Source organism: Malaclemys terrapin, chromosome 2 (assembly GCF_027887155.1).
Source record: "Malaclemys terrapin pileata isolate rMalTer1 chromosome 2, rMalTer1.hap1, whole genome shotgun sequence".
NCBI lineage: Eukaryota > Metazoa > Chordata > Testudines > Emydidae > Malaclemys > Malaclemys terrapin.
Window position 1 is genome coordinate 253,675,084 of NC_071506.1, and position 23,749 is coordinate 253,698,832.

A 23,749-nucleotide genomic window follows, 5' to 3' on the forward strand; every position below is an offset into this window, starting at 1 on the left:
GAAATGCTTGTTCTCTGAGCCCTAAAAGTCATAAATTGAGAGGCAATAAGTTTGCTATTCCATGCTACTGTCCACAATGCTGTGTCATTCAGCCGCCAGACTGCCCCCCGAGGTGCAATCATTTTTTTTCCCTTTACAAGTTCAATTCAGACCTTACTGCCACATCTATTGTATGTTAGTTATCTCCATGTGAGCATAGGGGAGACCTGTCTCCATGTTCTACAGCAATCTGTGAGGCATTGCCCAAATCATCTCACTATCCTGTGAAAGATACATGGCTGGGCAACAGAGAGCCTTTGTCTTGTGAATCAGAATTAAGTTTTGGGCAAACAGGGGCTAAGCCATCAGTGTCCATTGATTTAGTGTAGCTGGCACCTGTGCCAATAAAGTTTCCCTTGATAGGCCTTGTGATGTAGGTCTAAATAACTATGAACAGCTATTTGCATAGAAACATGGCACTTTGCTCATTTATTTAACAGAGAGCCTTTGAATATCTTGCTGTTATTTCAGGAAGAACTAGAGACACAAGCAAAAACCGACAAGATTAAACTTGCATTGGAAAAACTGAAGGAAGCGAAGGTTAAAAAGGTAGGACTTAAAATATTGAAATTCTAACTTAATATACAACTGAATGTGTTGTGACAAAGTTCCTCCTCTATCTTGGTGGGTCCTGCGCTTACTGGCAGATTTTCTTGCCTCAGAGATTCACCATGTGGGTTGGGGAACAGCCCAGAGACGTTCCCCTCTGGAAGAACCCATAGTCCAGGTCAATTGGGAGGTTTGGGGGGAACCCGGGCCCACCCTCTACTCCGGGTTCCAGCCCAGGGCCCTGTGGACTACAGCTGTCTATAGTGCCTCCTGTAACAGCTGCATGACAGCTACAACTCCCTGGGCTACTTCCCCATGGCCTCCTCCAAACACCTTCCTTATTCTCATCACAGGACCTTCCTCCTGGTGTTTGATAATGCTTGTGCTCCTCAGTCCTCCAGCAGCACACCCTCTTACTCTCAGCTCCTTGTGCCTCTTGCTCCCAGTTCCTCACACTCACACCACAAACTGAAGTGATCTCCTTTTTAAAACCCAGGTGCCCTGATTAGCCTGCCTTAATTGATTCTAGCAGCTTCTTAATTGGCTCCAGGTGTCCTAATTAGCCTGCCTGCCTTAACGGGTTCTAGCAGGTTCCTGATTACTCTAGTGCAGCCCCTGCTCTGGTCACTCAGGGAACAGAAAAGTACTCATCCAGTGACCAGTATATTTGCCCTCTACCAGACTCCTGTACCCCACTGGTCTGGGTCTGTCACAGTGTCTATGTGTATATATGTATGTATGTCAGAGTTCATTGTAATACATTATTTATAATGTTAGTCTTCATATCCTTCCTTTATTTTTTGTACATTTTAAAATGTACATTTAACACTATCTTGTACTCGTAGTTTACATCAGGTACTGGAGGAACAATATTCTATCACTCTACCTCTAACAGAACTGAGAAAGGTTATAACTCTTAGTTCCAAGATCTGGACAAAGCCCAGTATCCTTATAATCTGTTTTAAGGAATTGGAATCTATGATCAAATATTATTCAATCACCCTAAGCTGATACCAAAAATTTTAACCTGTACTTTTCCAAAGCAGTGTGTATGGATTTAGCCAGATCGCACCAATGGAGTTGCATTGCTAAATCCGCTCAAGGCACTTTGAGGTATAGGCAGTACAGCAAGGGGCCGACCCCTCAGGAGCACCTACAATTCCAGTTGAACTCAACAGGAGCTGCACTGTTCAGCGTTGTACCCTCACAATCCAGTCTGAGTAAGGCATGAGGGGAGGAGGCTGCCAGAGACCAGAGCCAAAGGGCCTCTGGACACATAGTGCAGGTCTCCTATGAATTTTGGGGTGTCTAAGTTGAAACAATTCCCACAGAGACACACACACTCTCTCCAGAGGACACGTGTCATTAAGGGAAATTTCCCTAGGGAAATCTTCTCAGAGATTTCCTCATTAAAAGGTTCATCCTAGCCCATCTTATCCCTTTTACCTGCATAATAAGTGATGTCTGGTTGGGCAAACAATTTATTTTGCATCTTTTGGTTTTTTTGCAAGATATTAAATATTTAAAGTCAGGGTATTTTAGAAGTTAGACGGTGATGGTCTTCCTATTGCTAAATACCATCTGTGCTGTAATTAGTGTCATACTATGAAGTTTAAGGAAAATTAAAACAAAATTCGAGAGAGAGAGAGAATCTTCTTTCATTTCTAAAAAGAGGCTGTTAAACATCCTGTGGCTTAGAGCTGTGACAGTGACACTCTGTCACTTCCTCAAACTCCTGCTCGGCAACTACTGTCCTTGGTGGGCAGACCTCAGCCCAGTTGTGACCAGCAGCCCTCTGATTGGCCAAACACCCTCTTTAACCCCAACGGTTGCCCGAGGAAGTTGTCTGGGCAATCACACAGACTGCAATTTGCTGAAACACCAGACTTTGTTTGATCTCCGGTCTTCGACTCCAGCCTGACTCTGACTCATGCGATTCCTCAAACTCCTGCTCGGCAACTACTGTCCTTGGTGGGCAGACCTCAGCCCAGTTGTGACCAGTAGGCAATACTGCCTACGCCCCAGTCCCTTACACTTTGGGATCAACGCTGGTGCGGTACCAGAAACAACGAAGGTGTACTCGATGCCACCAGTACCATTTCCTCCATTGGCACCAACTCCCTCGTCATTCTGGGCTATGGACAAGTCAGAACAGTTGGTCGCAACCTTGGGGCTAGCTCCACCTTTACCCTCTGAAGCCTGGGACTCTTAGATCCCAACCTGGATGCCGTTCTTCTCTCATTCTCCATCACTTGACCTGCATCGGGGCCATTCATGGAGTGCTATGGGTACCAGGATTGGCGCTCATCTCTCGGTCAGGGTGGGAGCCCTTGACTTGGCTCCTAGTGGTCACCAATGCCCTATCCTTACTAGTGGCCTCCATGGGATGCTCCTCGTCTCACTGTCTAAGCCGAGATCTCCGGGCACATCTGTGGTGGTGACCATTGATCTGATTCAGGCCCAGACACTGGGGAGCCTTCCCCTTGCAGCACCTCCAGAGTCATCCTGTCCAGGTCAGTCAGTCAAAGAGCAAAATCTGGCTCCGGCACAATTAACTGCTTCGTCTTTATCCCCTGATGATTCGGCGCTGCCTGGCTCTTCCTTCCCTTTGGTTCTGGAGGATTTCAGGGCATACCAGGACTTTTTGTGGCATGTGGATTTTTCTCTAGGTATCCAAGCAGAGTTCCTGCAGAAGAACACCCACAAATTACTGGATATCCTGCAGCCATCTGCCACTGGGGGTGTTGCCCTCCCTATTAATGATGATGTAATGTCCTGGGTCTTGAACTCAGGCCTGGGAGTCTCTAGACAGCTGCCACATCCTGGCCTTCACCCAATGGCTACTGAAACCTGGTGGGCTGAGAACTGATAGGGCTGTAGCCCCAGCCAAGGCACCACCCATGGGAGTTCTGATTGGAGGATCGCCCGGCTCAGCTGATTGGTCCAACTATGCTATTTAAGCCAGGAGGAAGAACAGGTGCTTTCCTGTTGTGGCTGCATTGGACCCTGCTTCTGCCTGCCTCTTGCACCCAACCCTGTTCCTGGTTCCTGCTGTGCTCCTGGCTCCCTCCTTACCGCCGCCTTCACTCCTGTTTCCACCATGCTCCTGTTCTGTGCTTGATCCTTATCTCTCCTCCTGCCCTTACGCCTCACCTCCGATCTTCAGCTACCAGTCCTGGCTCTGATCCTGGCTTCTGACTTCTGACCGTGACACTGGCTTTACCCCAATGGCTCTGGTAACTGGCAGTTGACTCTGGTGCTGACCCTTGTCTTCGTTCCCTAACCTGGATGCCTGCTCTGCCCACTAGACCTGACTCCTGCTCTGACTACTAGGCCCGACTGCCTACATCTTGGTCTCTGATGGCTGTGCTCCTTGAGCCTGCTGGAGCACACTGGCTTTGGTACCACTTGCAGCAAAGTGCATGGAGAAGTGCTCCTTCATTCTAGTGCAGGGATCTGAGAGCTTTTACTCCCATCCATCCCCAGATTCTCTAGTTGTAACCTCAGTGAACAATAGAGCCCAGCAGGGCAGGTTTAAGTGCACTACCAAGGGTAAGGACACTGAATAAATGGATCTGATGGGTAGAAAGATTTCTAGCCTTCTATCTGGACAGGACTAAACCGTTTCGTGCTTTGCCTCTCTTTGCCTCATATGCAGATCATATGACCATGTCAAGTACTCTCTTCACAGACGATCTTTAAATGGATGAAATCCTGTATCAAGACTGCATATGAGATAGCTTTGGCTACGTCCCCCCTCCCCCTCCCAGCAGGTGCAAGCTCATTCTATTAGAGCGCAAGCAACAGCAGTAGCGTTCCTAAGTAACCTCTCACTACTGGACATTGGTAGGGCGGCTACATGGTTGTCCATACATACATTTATGAACCAGTATGTCATTACCGCATCTTCCACGGTGGATGCAAGTTTTGGTAGGGCATCTTTGTTTGGGTAGACTCTGAGCCCTGTCTCCTGGGGTGGGTACTGCTTGTGAGTCACCTAAGTGGAATACATGGCTGCATCTTCTTAAAGAAAAAGCAATGGTTACTTACTGAACCTGATTCTTCAAGATGCGGTGCAGATGTGTATTCCACAGTCCACCCTCCATCCTCTGTGTGTGTTTAGTGCGAAGGAATTGACGGGGGTCGAGGCAGTACAACCTTTCATAGCCAGGGAATGGACTATGGCAATGCGGCATGAACACCGCTCCTCTATAGGTACTACTAGGCAAATCCACACCCAAGTGGAATACATATCTTCATCGTATCTTGAAGAATGACAGTTCCATAAGTAACCATTTCTTTCTAGCCTTCATTAAGAGCACTTTGTACTTGGCTACTCTGCCTAGCATTTTCCTTCATTGTACATCTACTAGACTTCAGAGAGGCAGAGTTGAAATTCTGCGATCTCTCTGTGAACTATTTCACCTTTCCTTGAATTACACCCAATACAAAGTTTAATTTTTCTTTTTTTACAACAGATCTTTTTCTTTGGCGCCAACAGAATGTAAACGCTCCCAAGATATATTATTCTCCTAGTTCAGTGTAGTACGTGGTGCCTTTGAATCAGTAATAACCTTCAGCCTTAATCTTTCTTATCTGTTTTAGCAGATTCTTGACCAGCCTAACTTTTTATTCTCTGCTGAAATTAACTGACTCTATATGACTCTGTACTCAGCTTGTCGTCAAGGTGCACATGAATGATAACAGTAGTAAGTCCCTGATGGTGGATGAACGACAGGTGGCACGAGATGTTTTAGACAACCTCTTTGAGAAGACCCACTGTGACTGCAATGTGGATTGGTGTCTGTATGAAATATACCCAGAACTACAAATTGGTAAGTTTCATAGGGCAGAGAGGCTCTCTGAGCGTATAATATGTTTGTTCTACGGTACTGATAATTATTAAAAGTGAGACTATACTTCTGAGTTTTTCCTGCCTGAGTATCCATTTATGGGCTCTTTCTGTGTTGGAGGCATCACTGTTGAAGCAGTCTGTCTGAATTGTAGGGATGTGAGCACTGCCTGCTGTCAAAGTGATGCAGAAAGTACCAGTCCACCCTGTAGGTGGAACTTTGTGGTGTGGTGATGTACTGAGCCTCTGTCACTCTGGGGGAATGTATCTCCCACCCCTCAGGGCAGCAGACCATGGAGACTCCCTGTTAATGGCCGTTTTCATTATTCAAATTTTACCCACACACAAAATGAACCAGTTGAATGATTATACAAAAAACCCCAGCTAAAGTCTTAGAAGAGAGAGTACAGTGGTGGAGTGCTATTGGCCAGAGTGATCTTGTTTGGGCCAACTAGTGCTGTAATTAAGCAAACATTTCTGAGCAGCATGTCAGTCATTTCTGGTGTGCTTCACCTGTGGCTGCTTTTTACATACAGGTCATGTACGCTATAGTGCTCCTCTTCTTCAGTAGGGCTGCCACTCAGCTGGTGGTGCCTCATGACCCAAGGAGTAACATGCCTGCTACGGCTGGTTTCTGAGCCCCTAGGGGACAGCTGGGTAAGAATTCACATGCTGTTTGGTACAATTTGATCAATGTGGTTTCAAAGAGGCCTCGAGGCCTGAATGGGATGGAAGGTTCTTTCCCTCTGGACTATCACAAATGTCTGTCTCTGGGCCATGTTCAAAATATATTAATGAAGAAAGAAATACTGCCATGACCTTCTCCCTGTGCGGCACTGGTCTGGAGAAATTGCAAACTGAAAATGGCCCTTAGAACGGTAAATGTATAAACTCACCTGGCCATAATATCCCAATGCAGATTTGAAAACGTGCTAAGAAAGGTAACATCAAGCTCATGACCAAAAAGTCCCAGGAATAATTATCCTTCTACAATATAAATCAGATGTGGTGAATGGTTAGAAAAGAGTCTGGATGCCTCTGAACATGGAGATATTCATCTACTGGTGGGAGTGGCAGATACAGTAATTGCCTATCTACTCTTTCTACCCCATTAAGATGATACATGAAGCAATATTGCCACCATCTCCTGTACCTGCTTATCTGAACTAAAGAGAGACTGGAAATGGTGCAAGAAATGGCACAGACATCACTTTGAATAATTTTAGTGTGTTTCCTTGCTTTGGGAAGTTGCTCTCTCTGGTCTGGTCTAACCTGGATAGAAATCCTTGAACACTGGATAGCATAGGGCCAAATTCTTTCCTGAACCACTGTAACCATTGGACCATGGCATTTACCTGTGTGTGTTTTATATGATCTGAAATGCCATTTTGAATCCCCTGTCTTACAGCCAGAGGCAGAGGATATAGGGGAAATCACAGGGGAAGAAATTGGGGTTGGTGTTCAGACATTTTAAAGAAATAGAAATTATTTGTTGTATCGTAGCAATCAGAAGTTCCAGCTGTATTTAGAGCCCCATCATTTTTGGCACTTAAGATCTTACAATCTAAGTAGAAGGACAGAAACTGGCAGGGAAAATGACTTGCCCAAGGTCATACAGCAGGTTAGTGGCAGAGGCAGGAATAGTGTTGAAGTCTCCTGAATCTCACTGCCCTGCCCTATCTTCTGGACCAAATGAGCTGGATATAAAGTTTATTCATTTGTAGAAAGGTATTTTGGGTAGGGTGGAGCAGTATGTGTCACGAGGTCTTCTGTTTCCGCTGGTGTGAAAAATACTGTGGCAGAAAGATTTCGTTAATTCTCTTCAAATGTTTTAAAATGCAGTCTGCTGTTTATTCCTCCTTGTACATTTGGTCACAGGATTATAATAGCACCATTAACATTCTTATTAAACAGACTTACTGGACTGCAACAGACTTCCATCAGAAAATGACACTTCATTGAACCCAAAATGCTTCACAGAAACATCTTGAGTTCGGTAAACTCTCAGTGAACCAGGCAGGTTCCCACAACCTGCCAGCTTGCACAGCTTCCAACGAGCCCAGTCTTCCAGGGTCCATGGCTCTGGGGTGGCCCTGCCGTGCCAGGCTAGGATCCCTGTCGTGGAGCCAGAAGCCAGCCCTGGGATGAACCCTGGCTCCAACTGAGGCTCAGCTTACAGCTCCACAGATAGGCTGGGGACAGGTTCCCACGGTCTGCAGCTCTGGAGCATCCCTGCCCTGGGACTCCAGGGCTCAAGACTCCCGACCCAGCTGGCTTCCCAGGATGCCAGCCCAACAAGACTGGGAGTCTGGGAAGCTGGGGGGTACCCAACCCAGAGCAGTCTGCATGGTGGGGCAGCCCTGGGAGACCTGGCAGCTGCTGAGTGACAATGACATTCTGGGAATTTTCACACTTCTATTTTCATTCAGCAGCTGTCAGATTCTCAGGGAACAAAGCAGTTTTTTTTCAGGATTTCTGTTTCATAGGAAATTTAAAAAAAAAATTATTTATTTTATTTTGCCCTGAAATTTCCCATGAACTGGAATTCCCATGTTTTGGCCAGCTCTAATCTTAACATTTGTACAAAGAAACTATACTCTTCTACGTCATTTCCCTGCATGAGAGTTCTAGTATATCCATTTTTAATATTTCTTTGAGTAGCAAGCCCAAGAAGCCAATGTTTCAGATTAGTGAGTAGATATTCTGAAAAAAGTCCAAGCTATTTCTGTATCAGAACATCTTTGGTAGAGTACTGTACATATGTTTTTATCATACACGTTATGTGGTTATGTAAATCAAATATCTATTCTTTCAGATAAATTACATATTGAAAAATGTCATGAAGGTTTTCTGGGGCTTTAGTGTGGTACAACATTGGGCTGTATTTTGCAACAGAGCAATTTAACCACATAAAGAACTTTTACCCGCGTTTAGAGTTAACTGTATTGTTCTGTACTGCCATTGTGGCTGGGATTACTGTTAGGGCCACTGTTTTGAAAGTTATTTCCAAGTTACATTAATAGCTTTTAGGGCACAATTTACCCTTCTATTCCTTACCTGTAATTATACAGCGGTTAATATTATCAGTGGTTTTATTAAAAGTATTACAGAGCTTTGTGTTGCTGAGGAACAGCTGAGTACATTGAGACAGGCTCCCCAGCTGAGCCTCTGTCACATTTGAAAGCACACAGTTGTTAAATCGTCAGAACTGAGTGTTGATGGACTATATAGTACCCTTCCATTTGAGGGAGTCTCAGAAGGGTATGAAACACTAGAAAAGGCCATCAGACTGTGCTTCCTCATCTCCTCCCACATCAGTGCAGTCCAAGTTGTCTGAAGAGTGTGGTCACCAATGGCTGTTGAAAGTAGAGCAAGAGTGCTCTTGGGGAAACCTGCAGAGGTGTGCTGCACCCTTACTTAGCTGCTCAGGGACAAGGTGCCCGTGCGCTTCCAGTGGCAAAGCATTTGCACCACTCCTTGCAGTGTCCATTCAGAGATGTAGAAAGACAACATCAGCAATCAGAGCTTTGGAAACAAGGATAAAAGGCTTGTGCAGGGCATGACAAGTTAATGCTGGCTCTGCAGCCATTAATCTATGTTCAGTTTCACAGCTAGCTTCATTATAAAACACACTACACAGAGCAGCTGTACTGACTACATCCCCCACCTGGCTAGCCGTGCCCCCTAACACATGTGCTGTATCCTACACATGGAGCTAGCACCAATAGGATGTCACAGCTACATACTACAGAGTTGCCTTGCCCTTTCATTCCCCACCATTTTCATGAGGCTCAGCTCCCTTCTCTGAACTCGAAGGGACTGCAGGGCTCTGACTTTTTGAAGGAACATCAGATAATGGTTATATTCCGAGACAGGACTTTCTGTCTGCTGCCTCTGGAGTGTGTGTTTATCTTACACTGACCTTTCTTGTCCCTGTAGAAAGGTTTTTTGAAGACCATGAAAATGTTATCGAAATCTTATCAGACTGGACCCGGGACAGTGAAAATAAGGTTCTGTTTTTGGAAAAAAATGAAAAATATGCTGTGTTCAAAAATCCCCAGGTAAGGTAATGTGATATTGGCAAAATACTTTAAAATTATATGGATTAGTTTACGCTATGCCTGCTAGAGGTTTTATTGGCTTTAGTTCTGCCAGTTCTAAATGAGAAAAAATAAATCTGTGGTTTCAGTAACCAGGAAAAAAAACACAAGAGAGAGCTTTTCCTCTGTAGTATATTCATAGGCCTTGTCTACACTGCTAAAAATGAGACCTTCAGTTCCCCACTTATGTAGCTCCACTGGGGGGAGCAATGGTGAAAGCTATTGTGTAAACACAGGGCTCAGATGTAAAGATGATTGCAAATCAGAAACAGTGTTTGAACACAAAACCATCAGCACTGCAGCATGGACCTCTGCAACTTGAGGTAAAGGAGAAGCTCCATTAGCTGGTACTAGTAGTAGGCTGTTATCCTCTGTGATAGCCACTAGAGAGGAACATGACACAGTTCACATGCAGGTTATGTAAGCACTTACAATAACTTATTAAACATGCTTCTAAACTATTAAACATGCCTTCATCTAAAGATTAATTGGGTTATTATATATTTGGGGGGAAGGATGTTATCCCTTACACTTTTGCCACCTACATGCTATCCAGCTAATGCTAGCAGCCATTGACAAAAGTTAGTGAGTCATACAATATAAGTCCTTTCCAGCATTTATCCATAGCTTTGTTTCTATAATATACTTTTTAAAACACTTACAAAATAGGGCTTTCATCTTCAGATCTCCACTCTTTCCTGAGGACGTGCACATCATCACGTTCACCCATTTGTGATATAATTTATTGTGCAATGGAAATCACATTAAGAGGCTGCTCCATGAAACTGCAGCAGTGACTCAGTTATTGAGATGGAAGGTCAGAAGCCCTTGACTAAAGGCTGGAACATTAACACATATTGAGTTGCATGCACACAAAGAAGAAGACCTTAACATCTGAAAGACTGAAATCACTCTGTAATGCAGCTGCAATGATGCTAGGCTGACCTTCTGGGGGGAAATAGTGTGTTTAAAAAAAAAAAAAAAAAAAAAAAAGCTAGCTGGCATTGACACTAAAATTCAAAGAGCCTAGAGAATAATAATTACCTGAGGAAGACAGTAATATGGGAGGAAAAAAACCCTCCTGGAAATGCTTTTGTTTCATACATTTGGGTTAGATCATTCCCCCAGGGCAGCTGATGTTAAACTCACAAACCCAAATGTTAATCTCTTGGTTTTGAAACAGTCTCTGGTCTTGATTCTTTTCTTCTACCTGTTTTGATCTCCTGATTTGCACTGCTGTAAATGAGAAAGAATCAGGCCCTGTGGATCACATTGTGCACATTCCCTTTTGGTTTTGTAAAACTAATTGAAAGTATTTACACAATGGGCTTCAAATAGTAGTTGCTCTATCAGGACCGCTCCTGGATTTTTGCCGCCCCAAGCGGCGGAAAAAAAAAAAAAAAGCCGCGATCGCGATCGGTGGCAATTTGGCGATAGCTCCACCGTGCCGCTTTCTTCTTCGGCGGCAGGTCCTTCCCTCTGAGCGGGGGACCCGCCGCCAAAGTGCTGCGGGAGAGCCTGACGTGCCACCCCTTCCCCTTGGCCGCCCCAAGCACCTACTTGCTGAGCTGGTGCCTGGAGCCGGCCCTGTGCTCTACACTTCTGTTCTACTACCACTGATAAGCTAGTGGAGACAGCTATACCTATGAGAGCCCTATGAGTTGGTGCCTGTATCCTGGATGTATGGACTCCTGTTTCTGTCCAAGGGATGATATATTAGGGGTTAAACTCGAACAGCGATGCTAAAACTAAAAGTAAAATTAAGAGGTGGTGTAAGAATTCCATATAACTTAATAACCATGAAGAATTCCATGCATGAATATCTATGTCCAGAGAAGGTAGTGTGACTGTAGCAGGCGAAAGTCCACTTAAGGGACACTGAACTTCAAATTTAGTTCATTAAAGTTTAATAGTTTCAGGCAGGTACTACACCTGTCCCTCTGCTAATGCCTGTGGCTTTACAATCTGATTCCTATTTTTTAAATTTGTTTTTCTCTCCTCCGCTGCCATGTGAAAGACCCACACAAACGAGTGAAATTGACTATACACTGAGTGCAGTCAAATGCACAAGCAAACAGAAAATAGAGAAGTGTTTTTGCCTGGTACCTGCTGTTAGTTGTTATATGTCCCAATAGCAGGTAAGAATGTTTTAGACGGGAGCATGATTTTTAAATTGACAGTGTCCCTCAAACAAATGCTTATTTTCCTGGGATCATAACACAAGAACAGACTTTATACAATTTAATTGTTTCGTTTACATACTATTTTTAGGCACTTGCATCCCTATTGCTGCTTTTTTCTTAGAGGAATTTCATATTTATGAATCTTTCTCACTTACCACCTGTTCTTCCATTCGCTAACAGAAGTGGAGGAGAGTCTATCCTAGAATATAGAAGATGGGCTGCAGTAACTTTATTAAACAATTTGATGGAAGCCAAGTTTGAAGATTAGTTTCTTGGCCCCGACTTAGCTTTGATTTTAGCTGCTGACGGCTCCTCCAGATTCGTGTTCGTGATCTTTGAAGTGATAGGGCTGTGCAGATACAGTCTGATATAGAATTATGAAAAACACCATCTGCACTACAGCGCATCATTGCTTTAGCATACTGTCAATATGACTTGAACATACAGACCAGATACAGTAGCAGGGAGATGCTGAACACAGATTTATTTTAATTCATTTTGTGCCTATAGTTTAACTTGCCTTTATGTTATATAAGTAGCTCATTCTAAAAGGGACTTTGGCCATCTCTTAGTCTGGCCCTGCATTTTGGAAAGTCTGACCAAAACAGACCAGCCATTTTCAAGTGAGTAAGATTTTGTGCTATCAAAGACAAAAAACAAAAGCCACTTTTGTTAATATTAAAAATAATGTTACAATCTTTTTTTTTTAACAGCTCTAATGTCTCTGATTTTGGTACAGACTTCTCATTTGGTATAGAACTAATCCCTACGTTAGCTGTACACCATTTTGTGGACTGGGGAAAATCCATTTAGATTTGGTTGATTTTGTAATGGTTTAAAGGCTATCTTGTGCTCTCCCTTGCATTTTTTTAAAGCCAACAAAGATTGCTTAACTTTCTGTTGGCACTGCACATAGGTAATTTCTGATTTCTCATCACTATCTTGGCTATGCATTTGCATGGCTATGAGAGTGGAGGGCAATTTGTCAGTTCATATGCCAGTGTGTGTAGAAGAACTTCCGGGAGCACAGACCTTTTGGAACTTTGCCTCATTCCCTCCTGTGTTCAGTGATGTATAGACTGATGTGGCCTTGCTTCACTGAGTGGGCATCTTGTGCAGGATACAGCATTCTATATGACAGAATTGATTTCTTTTATCTTTCTTTGATGGAGGGTGGGGACTGGGCTGTTATATCAAAAATAACTACTGTATTACATGAACACAAAGGCTTCAAAAAGCAGAATCTGAAAGTTGGGGGGGGGCAACGTTAATGTTACCTGAATACCGTAACTCTGTCCCCTTATGTACAGGCATTATGATGCAGTCTGTAATTATGACCATTTTCTATTTTATTTTATTTATATATTTATTTTGCAGGAAACTCACGCAGTGATTCAGAGAATCCTTGCCTCATTCAGTTGACAGTTTGGATGATGGGGAGTTAATGAGGTATAGATCCATTCATTGAGCTACTGCACCCCATCCATTCTGTGCACTGGTGGCTGCAGGGATCCTCTGGAAATATACTGTAATCAATAACTGTTCCCCTGCACAAGGGGCCTGAACTAAAGTCATTCAGGCACCCTTAGCAGTGACATTTCCTGACTTTTGAGAGCTTCACTTTGCAACTGTAATACTCTTTAACATAGTTTAAGCAAAAATTTATATATTATAACAACAGGAAAAACATTCATGCAACCTGTTCGTTGCTTTGTATCGACAAGTAGCTGCCACATTGTACTCTAGATGGAGTTGTGCTTCTGTGGTGGGTGAAAAATGGATGAAAGGCCCTATAGAAAGATTATTGCTTGTAACAAAATCTATTTACAAATACCAAGAACCTGGCACGCAGACTTCAGGGAATTAGAGCACAAGAGCCAGGGATATTGTTTCTACCATATTCAAAGTTCAGTCTATTTCCATAGCACTATTGGTGTGCATGACGCTATTCAGCATCATCTTCTATGTAGCTGAAGCTCATACTGCTTATACACTAGAGAGAAAATGGTGGTAGTGCAGTTCCCTCCTCTTCCTCCCCCCCCCCACCCCCCCCCACCGCCAGCACCGCCAGAGAACACATAATATCCCTAAACCGGCATGTTCTGCACAGCTCCTGTGACTTCGAAGACCATAAATACAAAGCACATGGTGAACCTAAGCTGGCCAGAGAACCCCTTTGAGAATTCCTCGTGTGTAGGAGGAGTTTCCGCTGGTATGAAGAAGGCGGAGCCAGTGTAACCGCTATCTCTGCTAACTCTGTCACTGCACTGCCCAGCATGGGGAGAGAGGGAGGGGACATGGTACAGTGAAGCTCCGGACACACCCCATTTTCCACTGGCACAACGTCCCTTAGGGAAGTTACACTAGTGGCACATGTTAATGCCCCCACCCCACAGCATTAGATAGCTCCAAAGCCAGGCACAGCAGAATCAGGGAGCCCCACTTGGCTCCCTAGCAGCCTCTGTTCTTGAGCTCTCTCTGGGCACAGCGGAGAATTCATCCCAGGAAGTTAGGCCCAAGAATCTGATAATCTCCCTCTTCGGAAGCAAAGATCCTTAAACAAACAAGCAGCCATTCAAATGCAAGTGCAAATACATGATTCGTTTGCTTTTAATACTACTTTCAAAGTTGTTGTTCTTGTGTTGTATTCCCAGAGAATCACTCCATCTGTTAAGGAGTCTCAGTTCCCTACCACAGACAGACATATCCTCCTTTGCAAACAAGAGAAATATTCATGCTTGGGAGGTTTGTGTGTATATGGAGGGAGGTCTCCAGCAAATCCAGGCAGCATTCACATTAATGGCCTGACTCTCCCAACCCTGAAACACTTCTCCCCTGGGTCTTTGCAGAAGGGAAACAGTTTGTCTTTTAATATGACCTTTGACTATTGGACTTGGAATGACCTCTTGTGGACACATGTGGTCCCTTAGCACATGATGAATGGGATTCTGATCAATGGTAGACCACACAGTGATACAGATGTAGCAAGTGCAGTATGCAGTCTCCTCCCCTGGGCCTAATCCATTGAAGGATAATAAAGGTCAGATACTGTCAGATTTCAGGAATAGAAGGGACATACAAGAGGTGAACCATAATTAATGAAATCCATGTTGGCAAGGGAAAGATGAAATGATACATCTGTATAGCATAGGATTGGGTGGCAAAACACTCCTGCACTGACAAAAAGCAGCCTTATTCGTGATGCCACCTGGTTGTCATTACTGAAATTCTCTCTCTACCACTGACTGTAGGCACAGGGTGATCTGTTTTTCCTAAATAAATGCCAGATGCTCTAATGTAAATCACGCATAGTCAGAGGACCTTTGTGGTCTCATTAAAGCCATCAGCAGTCATTCCGAATCTGCGCATTGGTAGCTACATCAGGGCCAGGTTGTGACAATCCAGGGCCCTAACCACACATCAGGGTTTCCTATGGCCCCTTCCCTACTGAGCTGATAGTGGCAAAGGCCCCCACACTAGAGCCTTTTCCTGGGTTAGTGGGGTCCTCCTACAGCTCTGTGTTGGTCCAGAGAAGGAGGAAGCTTCAGTTTACCCAACAATCTAACTTTGTGTGGACTACAGTCCATCCTACCTGAAGGGGAACCCCACCCAGCCAAGCAAAGTCGTAATGGGACTTGTTCTGCTATATTCCCTGCATGCTTTTCAAAGTTTCCCCATTTGTGTGCAGGGGCTCCTGCCAATACCAATGCAGCAGAGCCATGATTGCATGGCACCATGGTACTTCACCTCATCAGAGCTGTTGTTTCAGGCTATCTGCAGACTTAGGCAGGCATCACTGCACCAGCTAAGCTCAGGACACATTTTCAAGGCTTTTTTTTACAACCAAGAGGGCTAGAAATAATTTATTTCCAAATGAAAGCAGAGATGCCAATATAATCATTGGATTCCAGGAGCTGTGGCCCTAGACCAGTGGTTGGCAACCTGCAGCCCACAGGCTGCACGCGGCTCATCAGGGTAATCCACTGGTGGGCCACCAGACAGTTTGTTTACATTTGCATGGCTGCCCGCAGCTCCCAGTGGCTGTGGTTCACTGTTCCTGGCCGCAGTTCGCTGTTCCTGGCCAGGAAGCGGCAGCCAGCATGTCCTTGTGGCCTGTGCTGCTTCCTGCAGTTCCCATTGGCCTGGAACAGCAAACCACAGCCACTGGGAGCTGTGGCGGCCATGCAAATGTAAATAAACTGTCTGGTGCCTGACAACGGATTACCCTGATGGGCCGCATGTAGCCTGCGGGCCGCAGGTTACCCACCACTGCCCTAGACCCATGTATTTACCTTAATCTAGCCCTGGACTATGAACTACAGATTAGCCATGTGCTCAGGCAGCTAGTAGCCAGTCTAGTCTTTCCTACTTCTGGGAATCCTGAGTCTGAGTTCCATTTTGTTTCTAGCAGAAAATAGCTCAGTTTTGAATGTTCATTGTTTGATCGTTGCTGTGGCCATGGCAGGAGCGTAGGGCGAAGTGCGGCTGTTGGTGCTTTTAGGCTTGCCTGTTTGACACTGTGCATTTGAAGGTCACTTTTTTTAAAATAAGTGTTGCTCCAGGGGGCTCCCGGAAAAAATAAACCGTCTTGAACAAGCCTTGTTCTCCCACAAAGCTGCTGTGCAAAACGCTGATTGAGGAGGAAGATGTGGTTACATGGTCATGTGGTTACATGGGTTACATGGGTTCTTCAATTGCTTTCTGTGCTGCCTGGTGGCAGTAGTCTCCAATTAGCTGCTTGCACATGAAGGTGGAGTTCGGTTACATTTTCTGGTATAACCATAACATGTTCCTCCTTTAACTGGGAAATGTTACCAAAAGAGAAACAAGACATTGCAGATCCATGACACATTTTGGCCTTTGTTGATTTCTAGGACAAATCTGCATGTAAATATGTCATCTGACTTTCAGAACTCTTGAGGACACACAAGTCTCACTGAAGTCAATGGGAACTGCTGGTGGGTTTTAGGGGAGAAGAGAAAAGAGAAAAAAAATCACACTCTTTATGCTGGATTTAGGAGAGTAATTTTAGGTAGCCAGCTTTCAAAAAATGTGGCAGAATCTTCCTGGATGAAACAGGTTTTGTTTGCAGAATAGGGGCCATAAAGCAAACAATTAACCTGATTCATAATTCAACCAAAGCCAAACGGACTATTTACAAACATCAAGTTATTTTCCTACTTTGGTCCCAAGCCAGCAGGCCTTTAGGGTTAGAAGCTGCCAACAGATTTGGGCCTTGGTTTTTACCAGAGCATGATCCTGACCTTCACAACTGCAGATACAGTTTTGAGTCTACAGTTAAATGTGGGTGCAACTGTACCCCTTCAGACAGCACAGTGACATTGTCTGGAAGTGCAGGTAGGCTTCTGAATGGGTGCAATTGCAGGTGAGGATACTTGCACCCACAGCGCTGGAGGCATTGTTTCAAAGTTTAGGCCCAAGTCTCAAACAATGAGTTTGATACTAGATGTGGTGGTGTACACGCCGTGTCTGTCAACAAGAATACAAAATTACCCCTTGGCCTTCAAATGACTCCTTGGACAAAAAATACTTTCCTGCATGGTGAAATAATGCAACATACAAATGCAGAAATAAGGAACTCTGTAAAATCTACTGTGTCCAAACACTTGTTATTAAATAATGAAGAACTGTGGCACATGCACAGCTCAATTTCTGAAGCAATGCACACCATAAAAATTGATTGCTAGAAAATTATGCATTCAGTTCTTGGCACTACATTTTTCTTCATCATGTACTAATCTGCTGCATAATCCTCAATTATGTTCTGTAACACCCATCTCTAGGAATCTAGGACGTTGTTCAAATTGAAAAAATAAAATCAAACCCACTGACCCAGAAAAGCAGCCGAACAAAATCAAGAATTGAACCACGTTTTTTTGAAGTAAGGTGTTGGGGTGGGGTGTATGCAGGGCTGGCTCCAGGGTGTTGGCCACCCCCAGCAGCCAAAAAAAAAAAAAAAGCCGCGATTGCGATCTGTGGCGGCAATTCGACGGATGGTCCTTCGCTCCCAAGTGGGAGTGAGGGACTGTCCGCCGAATTGCCACCGAATAGCTGGACCTGCTGCCCCTCTCCGGAGTGGCCGCCCCAAGCACCTGCTTGCCAAGATGGTGCCTGGAGCCGGCCCTGGGTGTATGTATATGGGCAAAATGAATTTTAGATTGAGAAACTGACGTATAAACTCCAATAGGCAGCTTTAGTGAAGGTTTCCTGTAATGAGATTTGAAGAGCAATACTTGGATACCTGCCTCTCATACCATCTAGCTCAGTGCACAATACAGAACAGCTGAATAATGATGTAATCTAGTCATTTATATTCTTTGTCTTTTCTGTTCAACATCAACCTCTTGTATTTTAATCAGAATTTCTACCTGGCAAACAAAGGAAAAAATGAAGGCAAGGAAATGAATGAGAAAAACAAAGAGTTTCTCCTGGAGGTAAGCCAGCGATGCCAGTGCTGATGCAGCAGAGTGCCTCAGCCTACATCTGCTCTTAGCAGCAGTGCTTAGTTCTTTGTTTGCTAATGTGTAACAGGAAGTTCTGTGTTTGTTATTATCAGCTTTGTATTTGGCTGTGTAGAAAGCTATTCAACTTCATCTGCAGCTCACCACTGAAAGCATAGACCATAGGGTTACCATACGTCCTCTTTTTCCCGGACATGTCCAGCTTTTCGGCAGTCAAACCCCCGTCTGGGGGGAATTGCCAAAAAGCCGAACATGTCCGGGAAAATGGCGGCTCTGCTCCTCCCCGACTCTTTGGCTCTGTTTAAGAGCCAGACTGCCCGAGCGCTACCGGCTTCGGGCAGCCCCCGTGCCTCCAGACCCTGCGCCGCCGGAGCCCGGGAAGGGAAGTGCCCGGCTGGGGGCACAGGGTCCGGAGGCATAGGGGCTGCCCAAAGCCTGAGCGCTACCGGCTTCACGGTTTGCCGGGCAGCCTCCAGACCCTGCGCCCCTGGCTTGGGGCTTCCCCTCCCGGGCTCCAGCTGCGCTGGGGAAGCGCCAGCCGGGGGCGCAGGGTCTGGGGGCTGCCCGGCAAACCCTGAAGCCGGTAGCGCTGGGGCAGCCCTTTCCCCGTGGCTGGGAGTGGGAAGGAGGAGGGGGCGGAGTTAGGGTGGGGAAGGGGCGGAGTTGGGGCGGGGCTAGGGGTGGGGAAATGGGCGGGGCCAGGGCCCGTGGAGGGTCCTCTTTTTTTATTTATTAGATATGGTAACCCTAATAGACCAGGGATGGCCAACTTGTGTCTCCGGAGCCACATGTGGCTCTTCAGACATTAATATGCGGCTCCTTGCAGAGGCACCAACTCCGGGGCTGGGACTACAGGCGCCAACTTTCTAATGTGCCGGGGGGGGGGAATGCTCACTGCTCAATTCCTGGCTCTGCCACAGGCCCTGCCCCCACACCACCCCTTCCTGCCCCCTCCCCTGAGCCTGCCATGCCCTCGCTCCTCCCACCCCTCCCACTCAGAGCCTCCTGCATGCCACAAAACAGCTGATCAGGAGGTGCGGGGAGGGAGGGAGAGGCGCTGATTGGTGGAGCTGCTGGTGGGTGGGAGGTGCTGGGGAGCAGTGGCAGTGGGGAGCTGATGGGGGGCTGCTGATGTATTACTGTGGCTCTTTGGCAATGTACATTGATAAATTCTGGCTCCTTCTCAGGCTCAGGTTGGCCACCCCGGCATAGACTCTACTTCGTGTTATATTTTTATTATAAAACATAGTGCAGATAATTCCTTTCTTCTGTTAGGTGCCAGTCCTACAAATATTTAAACGTGTGCTTAGCTTTTTTCTACAGTGAATAGTCCCACTGATTTCAGTTAAGTGAAGCACCTACTTCAGTGTTTACAGGACTGGGGCCTGAACAAGGACAGCAGGAGATTAGGAGCATGGCACTTTCACAGTCCTCTGAAGAGGCACCTGCAATCATGGTTCATCTTAGCTCTGACATTGTTGCAGAAATGCTTTGCTTGCAAGATCCCCAATAGAGCATTACCAATAGTCTAAAACACTCCTGGGCTAGAATCAGATTGGCTTATTATTTTTTAAATCATTAAGACTGATCAATAATGATAATAATGAAATAATTAGTTGCTTTTCTTTCCAGTTAAAGTAAGTAAATTCCTCCCCCCAGTTTTTGTTTCATGTACTACATGCTGGGTTGTACCATGAAAGGACTCCATGCTTGTAAAACTAAACTGTCTCTTTTAAAGAGAACTATTCACAGAGATGCTGCCGCAAGCACTCAAGCCACATGCATACAGACTAACTTCCTGATTCCTCTTCCAAACTCTTCCATTCTGCAACGTGAGTTCCTCCTTCCAAGTTCCATGCAGGTTGCTACAGTTACTAGTGTTAGCTCTGCAGCCAGCTTATACAAGCAGCCTTTGGATTTGATTCCAGTTTAAGCCTGTTTATCTTCTGACCCTTCTTCTTGAAAGTTCAGTATGCCAGTCTACTGTGATGAGATAGAGAAATCTAGACTTATAACAAACAAACGATGATCACAGAACTAAGGGAATGAAAAAAACCTTTTGTTTTGTGTGAGCATTTTGGCTTTGATGCAAGTACAGGAAGAGGATAATCTGCACTCAGATGCCTGGGGATTCCCGCTTTCGAATTAGTGCATGATAACAACGCCACCAAATATCAGCAAGCAGAGAGCTGTCCATAGCAACTTCTAAATGAGAAAATAAAGTATGTTGACATTAGAGATTACCCTGAGTGTTCTACACCTCATAACAGGAGCTCTTTCATGGCCAACAATAACATGTATTTGTTCACATGGTTTGTGAATGCTGGTATGTGCTTAAAAATAAGTATTAATAGAAATCTCTCATCTTTGATTTTATTTTAAAGTTCTTGGTGCCTTTAGGAGCAGTTTCTAGGGTATTAAGCATTTCCCTAAACACCCTAGAGATGTTGCAATAGTCAAAAACCCAAGCATGTGAGAATAATGATGCCAAGCATTTTATTCTATCTTCCTCAGCAGAAAATGCTTTCTCTGGTTAAAGTCTTTAGTAGGTTATTGCAAATCCTTCACTAAGTAATATCTGTTTCTGGTCCAGGACTAGGGGTGGCCAGAAATAGAAGTCCATTACTGTGCAAAGAGCCTAATGGTAGAAGCCTAATGGTAGAGCTTAATGGTAGAAGTCTACCTAAATGGTAGAGCCTAATCCACTACTTAACTCTTAAATGTTTAGTCTGGGGCTTAAGAGAAGGGAATGAGCTAGCTGTGTATGGGCCCTCTGCTGTGAGGACCGTTTCCCAGAGCAAGTGTCTAAAAAGAAGGCCCAAATCCCACATGAACACTTTAACATGGAAAACTCACATTTACATGTTTGACTCTCTGTTCCATAACTGGGCTCCCCATCTTTATACATTCACTGTTGCAGAAAATGTCTGTTTTTAAGTGAACAATTTGCTGTTGTTTATTAATATGGGTGCTCACATCCATTTATTTTGTATAATCCAATTCTTGCTGCACAGGAAAGCTTCTGTGGGACGTCTATCATTGTGCCAGAACTTGAAGGGGCCCTTTATTTGAAGGAAGATGGAAAAAAGTCCTGGAAGAGGCGCTATTTTCTTCTACGAGCGTCTGGAATTTATTACGTCCCCAAGGGAAAGACCAAGGTCAGGAAATCAAAGGAATCATTTTATCAGTAAAGCAATTCATGTAGGTGAAAGTGAAGAGCTCCTGAAGTCACATTTTGAGAGCAATGGCTGGTGCATCTGAGACAGATTTTTTCCTTTGACTGCGACACTTGTGCAAATATTAAAATGTAGTCACAGAAATCCTGTACAGTTCCCCCCATTTTTGTTTCTGCAGTTAGATAAAAACATTGGGTGAAATCTTGCCCCTATTGAAGTCGACGGGGTGGGGGAAACCCCAATGCCCTTCATCTGGCACTTTGCTGCAAATAATGCCTTTACTTCATATCTGGTTCCTTGTGGAAGGGAATTTAATAAGTTTGCAAACAGTCTCACTCTATATAGCAAAATGGAAGTACAGAAAACCTGACGTTGTTTATAACAAGACTCAGTTGAAAGCTCTAGTCCGGCTTTTATAGTCTCTGTGTGTAACCAACTTGCCATGCCAACAGCTCTGGCAGGGAAGTGCTCTAAAGTCTTTGTGCTATTATATGCCAGACGTTTTTCCTGAAGTGATCTTTGCCTAGAGAATATGTTGTGCCTTTTCAGCTTTTTAAGGTAGAACAAGAGGTGAGACAGAGGCGTTCAGGTTCACAGAATCTAATACAGTGACATTTACCATTACCGGGTATTGAAAGAGTCTGAGTTGCCAGCCCGCAGTGGATAAGCAAAGGAGCCTGAAGTGCACTGCAGAAGGGGGCTCATTGCTGCTCAATTCTAGAGTAACATCCTTGATACTGACTTTTGGGTACTGGGAGCGGTTGGCAGTTTTATATTCTGACAAGTGCTGCCGCTTATGGATCTTAATGCTTCAGATTTGCTTTGGATGAAAATGCTTGTGCCAGTGACTGAGTCTCCCCATACCCAGAGCTAATGATGTACACCGAGTCAATGGGACTTATTTTTTTTTGTCATTCCCTGAATAAATCACAATGAAAGAAATAGTGATCAACTTAAAAAATAAGAGACAAGTCCGCCAGTGGGTGGCAGAGGGGTGCAGTGCCACTACTCAGGTGACCCAGGTACAGAAACAGACTAGGATGCAAGTCCAGGCAAAATGAAGCATCAATTAGATGACTGCCCTGCTTGTACTGCACTTCATAGAATGGCTGTGTCTGACTTCTAAGGTAGTGGTCATCTGGGCTTTCCACTCCTCAGTGAATCTCCCACCCATACAGCACTCTTACTAACCAGACTAGAACTCTGATTGGAAGGATTTTCTCCAATCACAATGCAGATTAGTGAAATACTCTCATTCCAAGAATGGTGGACTATGAAATTGGTCTAACTCTTTGTAGCAAAATGGAACTAAATAAAATCTGACATACCTTGAGCTATGTTTAAAAAAAATAAAATGAGCACTTTATATTGACCATTCACAATATATCTAGGCCCAACAAACATGCAGTTAATTTTGCATACCCTAATAGTTAGGTCTATGCTTGTTTTGTGAGTGCAAGTCAGGCCCTAAAATTTTGAGAAAGTGTCCTTGACTGTAATCGTGTCACTATTTCTACACCAGCCATTGCTTCAAACCGTTAGTCCACCTAAGTATCATTCTCCTTCCCACAAACTGACATTAATGGTAAGTCCAAGAAGTTAGCAGCACCAAACACACAAGTTACTTGTTTAAACTTTTTTCATTAAATTATGTAGTTAAAGTCTTGTTTTGTCTGGTCATGCAATAGGAATAACATTATGGCTTTGCAATAAATGACTTATCTCCTACATAAGTTGTTACTTCCCCTACTTATCTGTGATGATTTTTTCCCTTTAAATAATTGTATCCAGATTGGACTCAACCATGAATTGGTTCCTAGGAAAAGCAAGAACTCCTTTGTCATTCCCATTGAAGGCTTGGTGTTGAGGTTGCCCGTAAGCTTCACTGATTTGAATGCACTCCGTATGAAATTCTAGCCCCATTGCAGTCAATGGCAAAACTCACAAAGACTTCAGTAGGAACTTCAGGTTGGGTACTGAACAGGGAGATGCTTACAATTAATACCAATGCGTTCCAGAGAGCAGAATTCACACTACTGTCCCCTCTTGTCAGGTATTTAGATGGAGCTGCCATTTAATGGCAGTGTGAATAAAATGACCCCAAGGAAGTATCTTAATGAGAGTGTAAAAACAAGCAAGCATGTGACACTAAAATATGACCTCCACCCCCAAGGAGAGAAGCTCTTTGAGGTGTCCAGTGTACATAAATTTACTAAGTATATGGGCATATTCAGAAGTATATGGTGATAGAACCGTTTTTGCATTAACATGTATAAAGAGTATGAAGGTTATACATTGTACCCAGAAATCTTTAACACAGCAAAGTGTGCCAACAAACACCTTGTTGCCACAGCAACACAGTATGAAC

General features: G+C 44.5%; 1 protein-coding gene across 1 annotated transcript in view; it reads left to right on the top strand.

Moving 5' to 3' along the window:
- APBB1IP (amyloid beta precursor protein binding family B member 1 interacting protein) overlaps positions 1-23,749 on the top strand; it is a 107,116-nt gene that overhangs the window by 54,497 nt on the left and 28,870 nt on the right. The window contains exons 5-9 of the mRNA XM_054017026.1: positions 511-588; positions 5,264-5,423; positions 9,380-9,501; positions 18,104-18,178; positions 21,220-21,363. Of these exons, the coding sequence (XP_053873001.1) occupies positions 511-588; positions 5,264-5,423; positions 9,380-9,501; positions 18,104-18,178; positions 21,220-21,363 (579 nt within the window). The remainder of the gene's footprint in view (positions 1-510; positions 589-5,263; positions 5,424-9,379; positions 9,502-18,103; positions 18,179-21,219; positions 21,364-23,749) is intronic.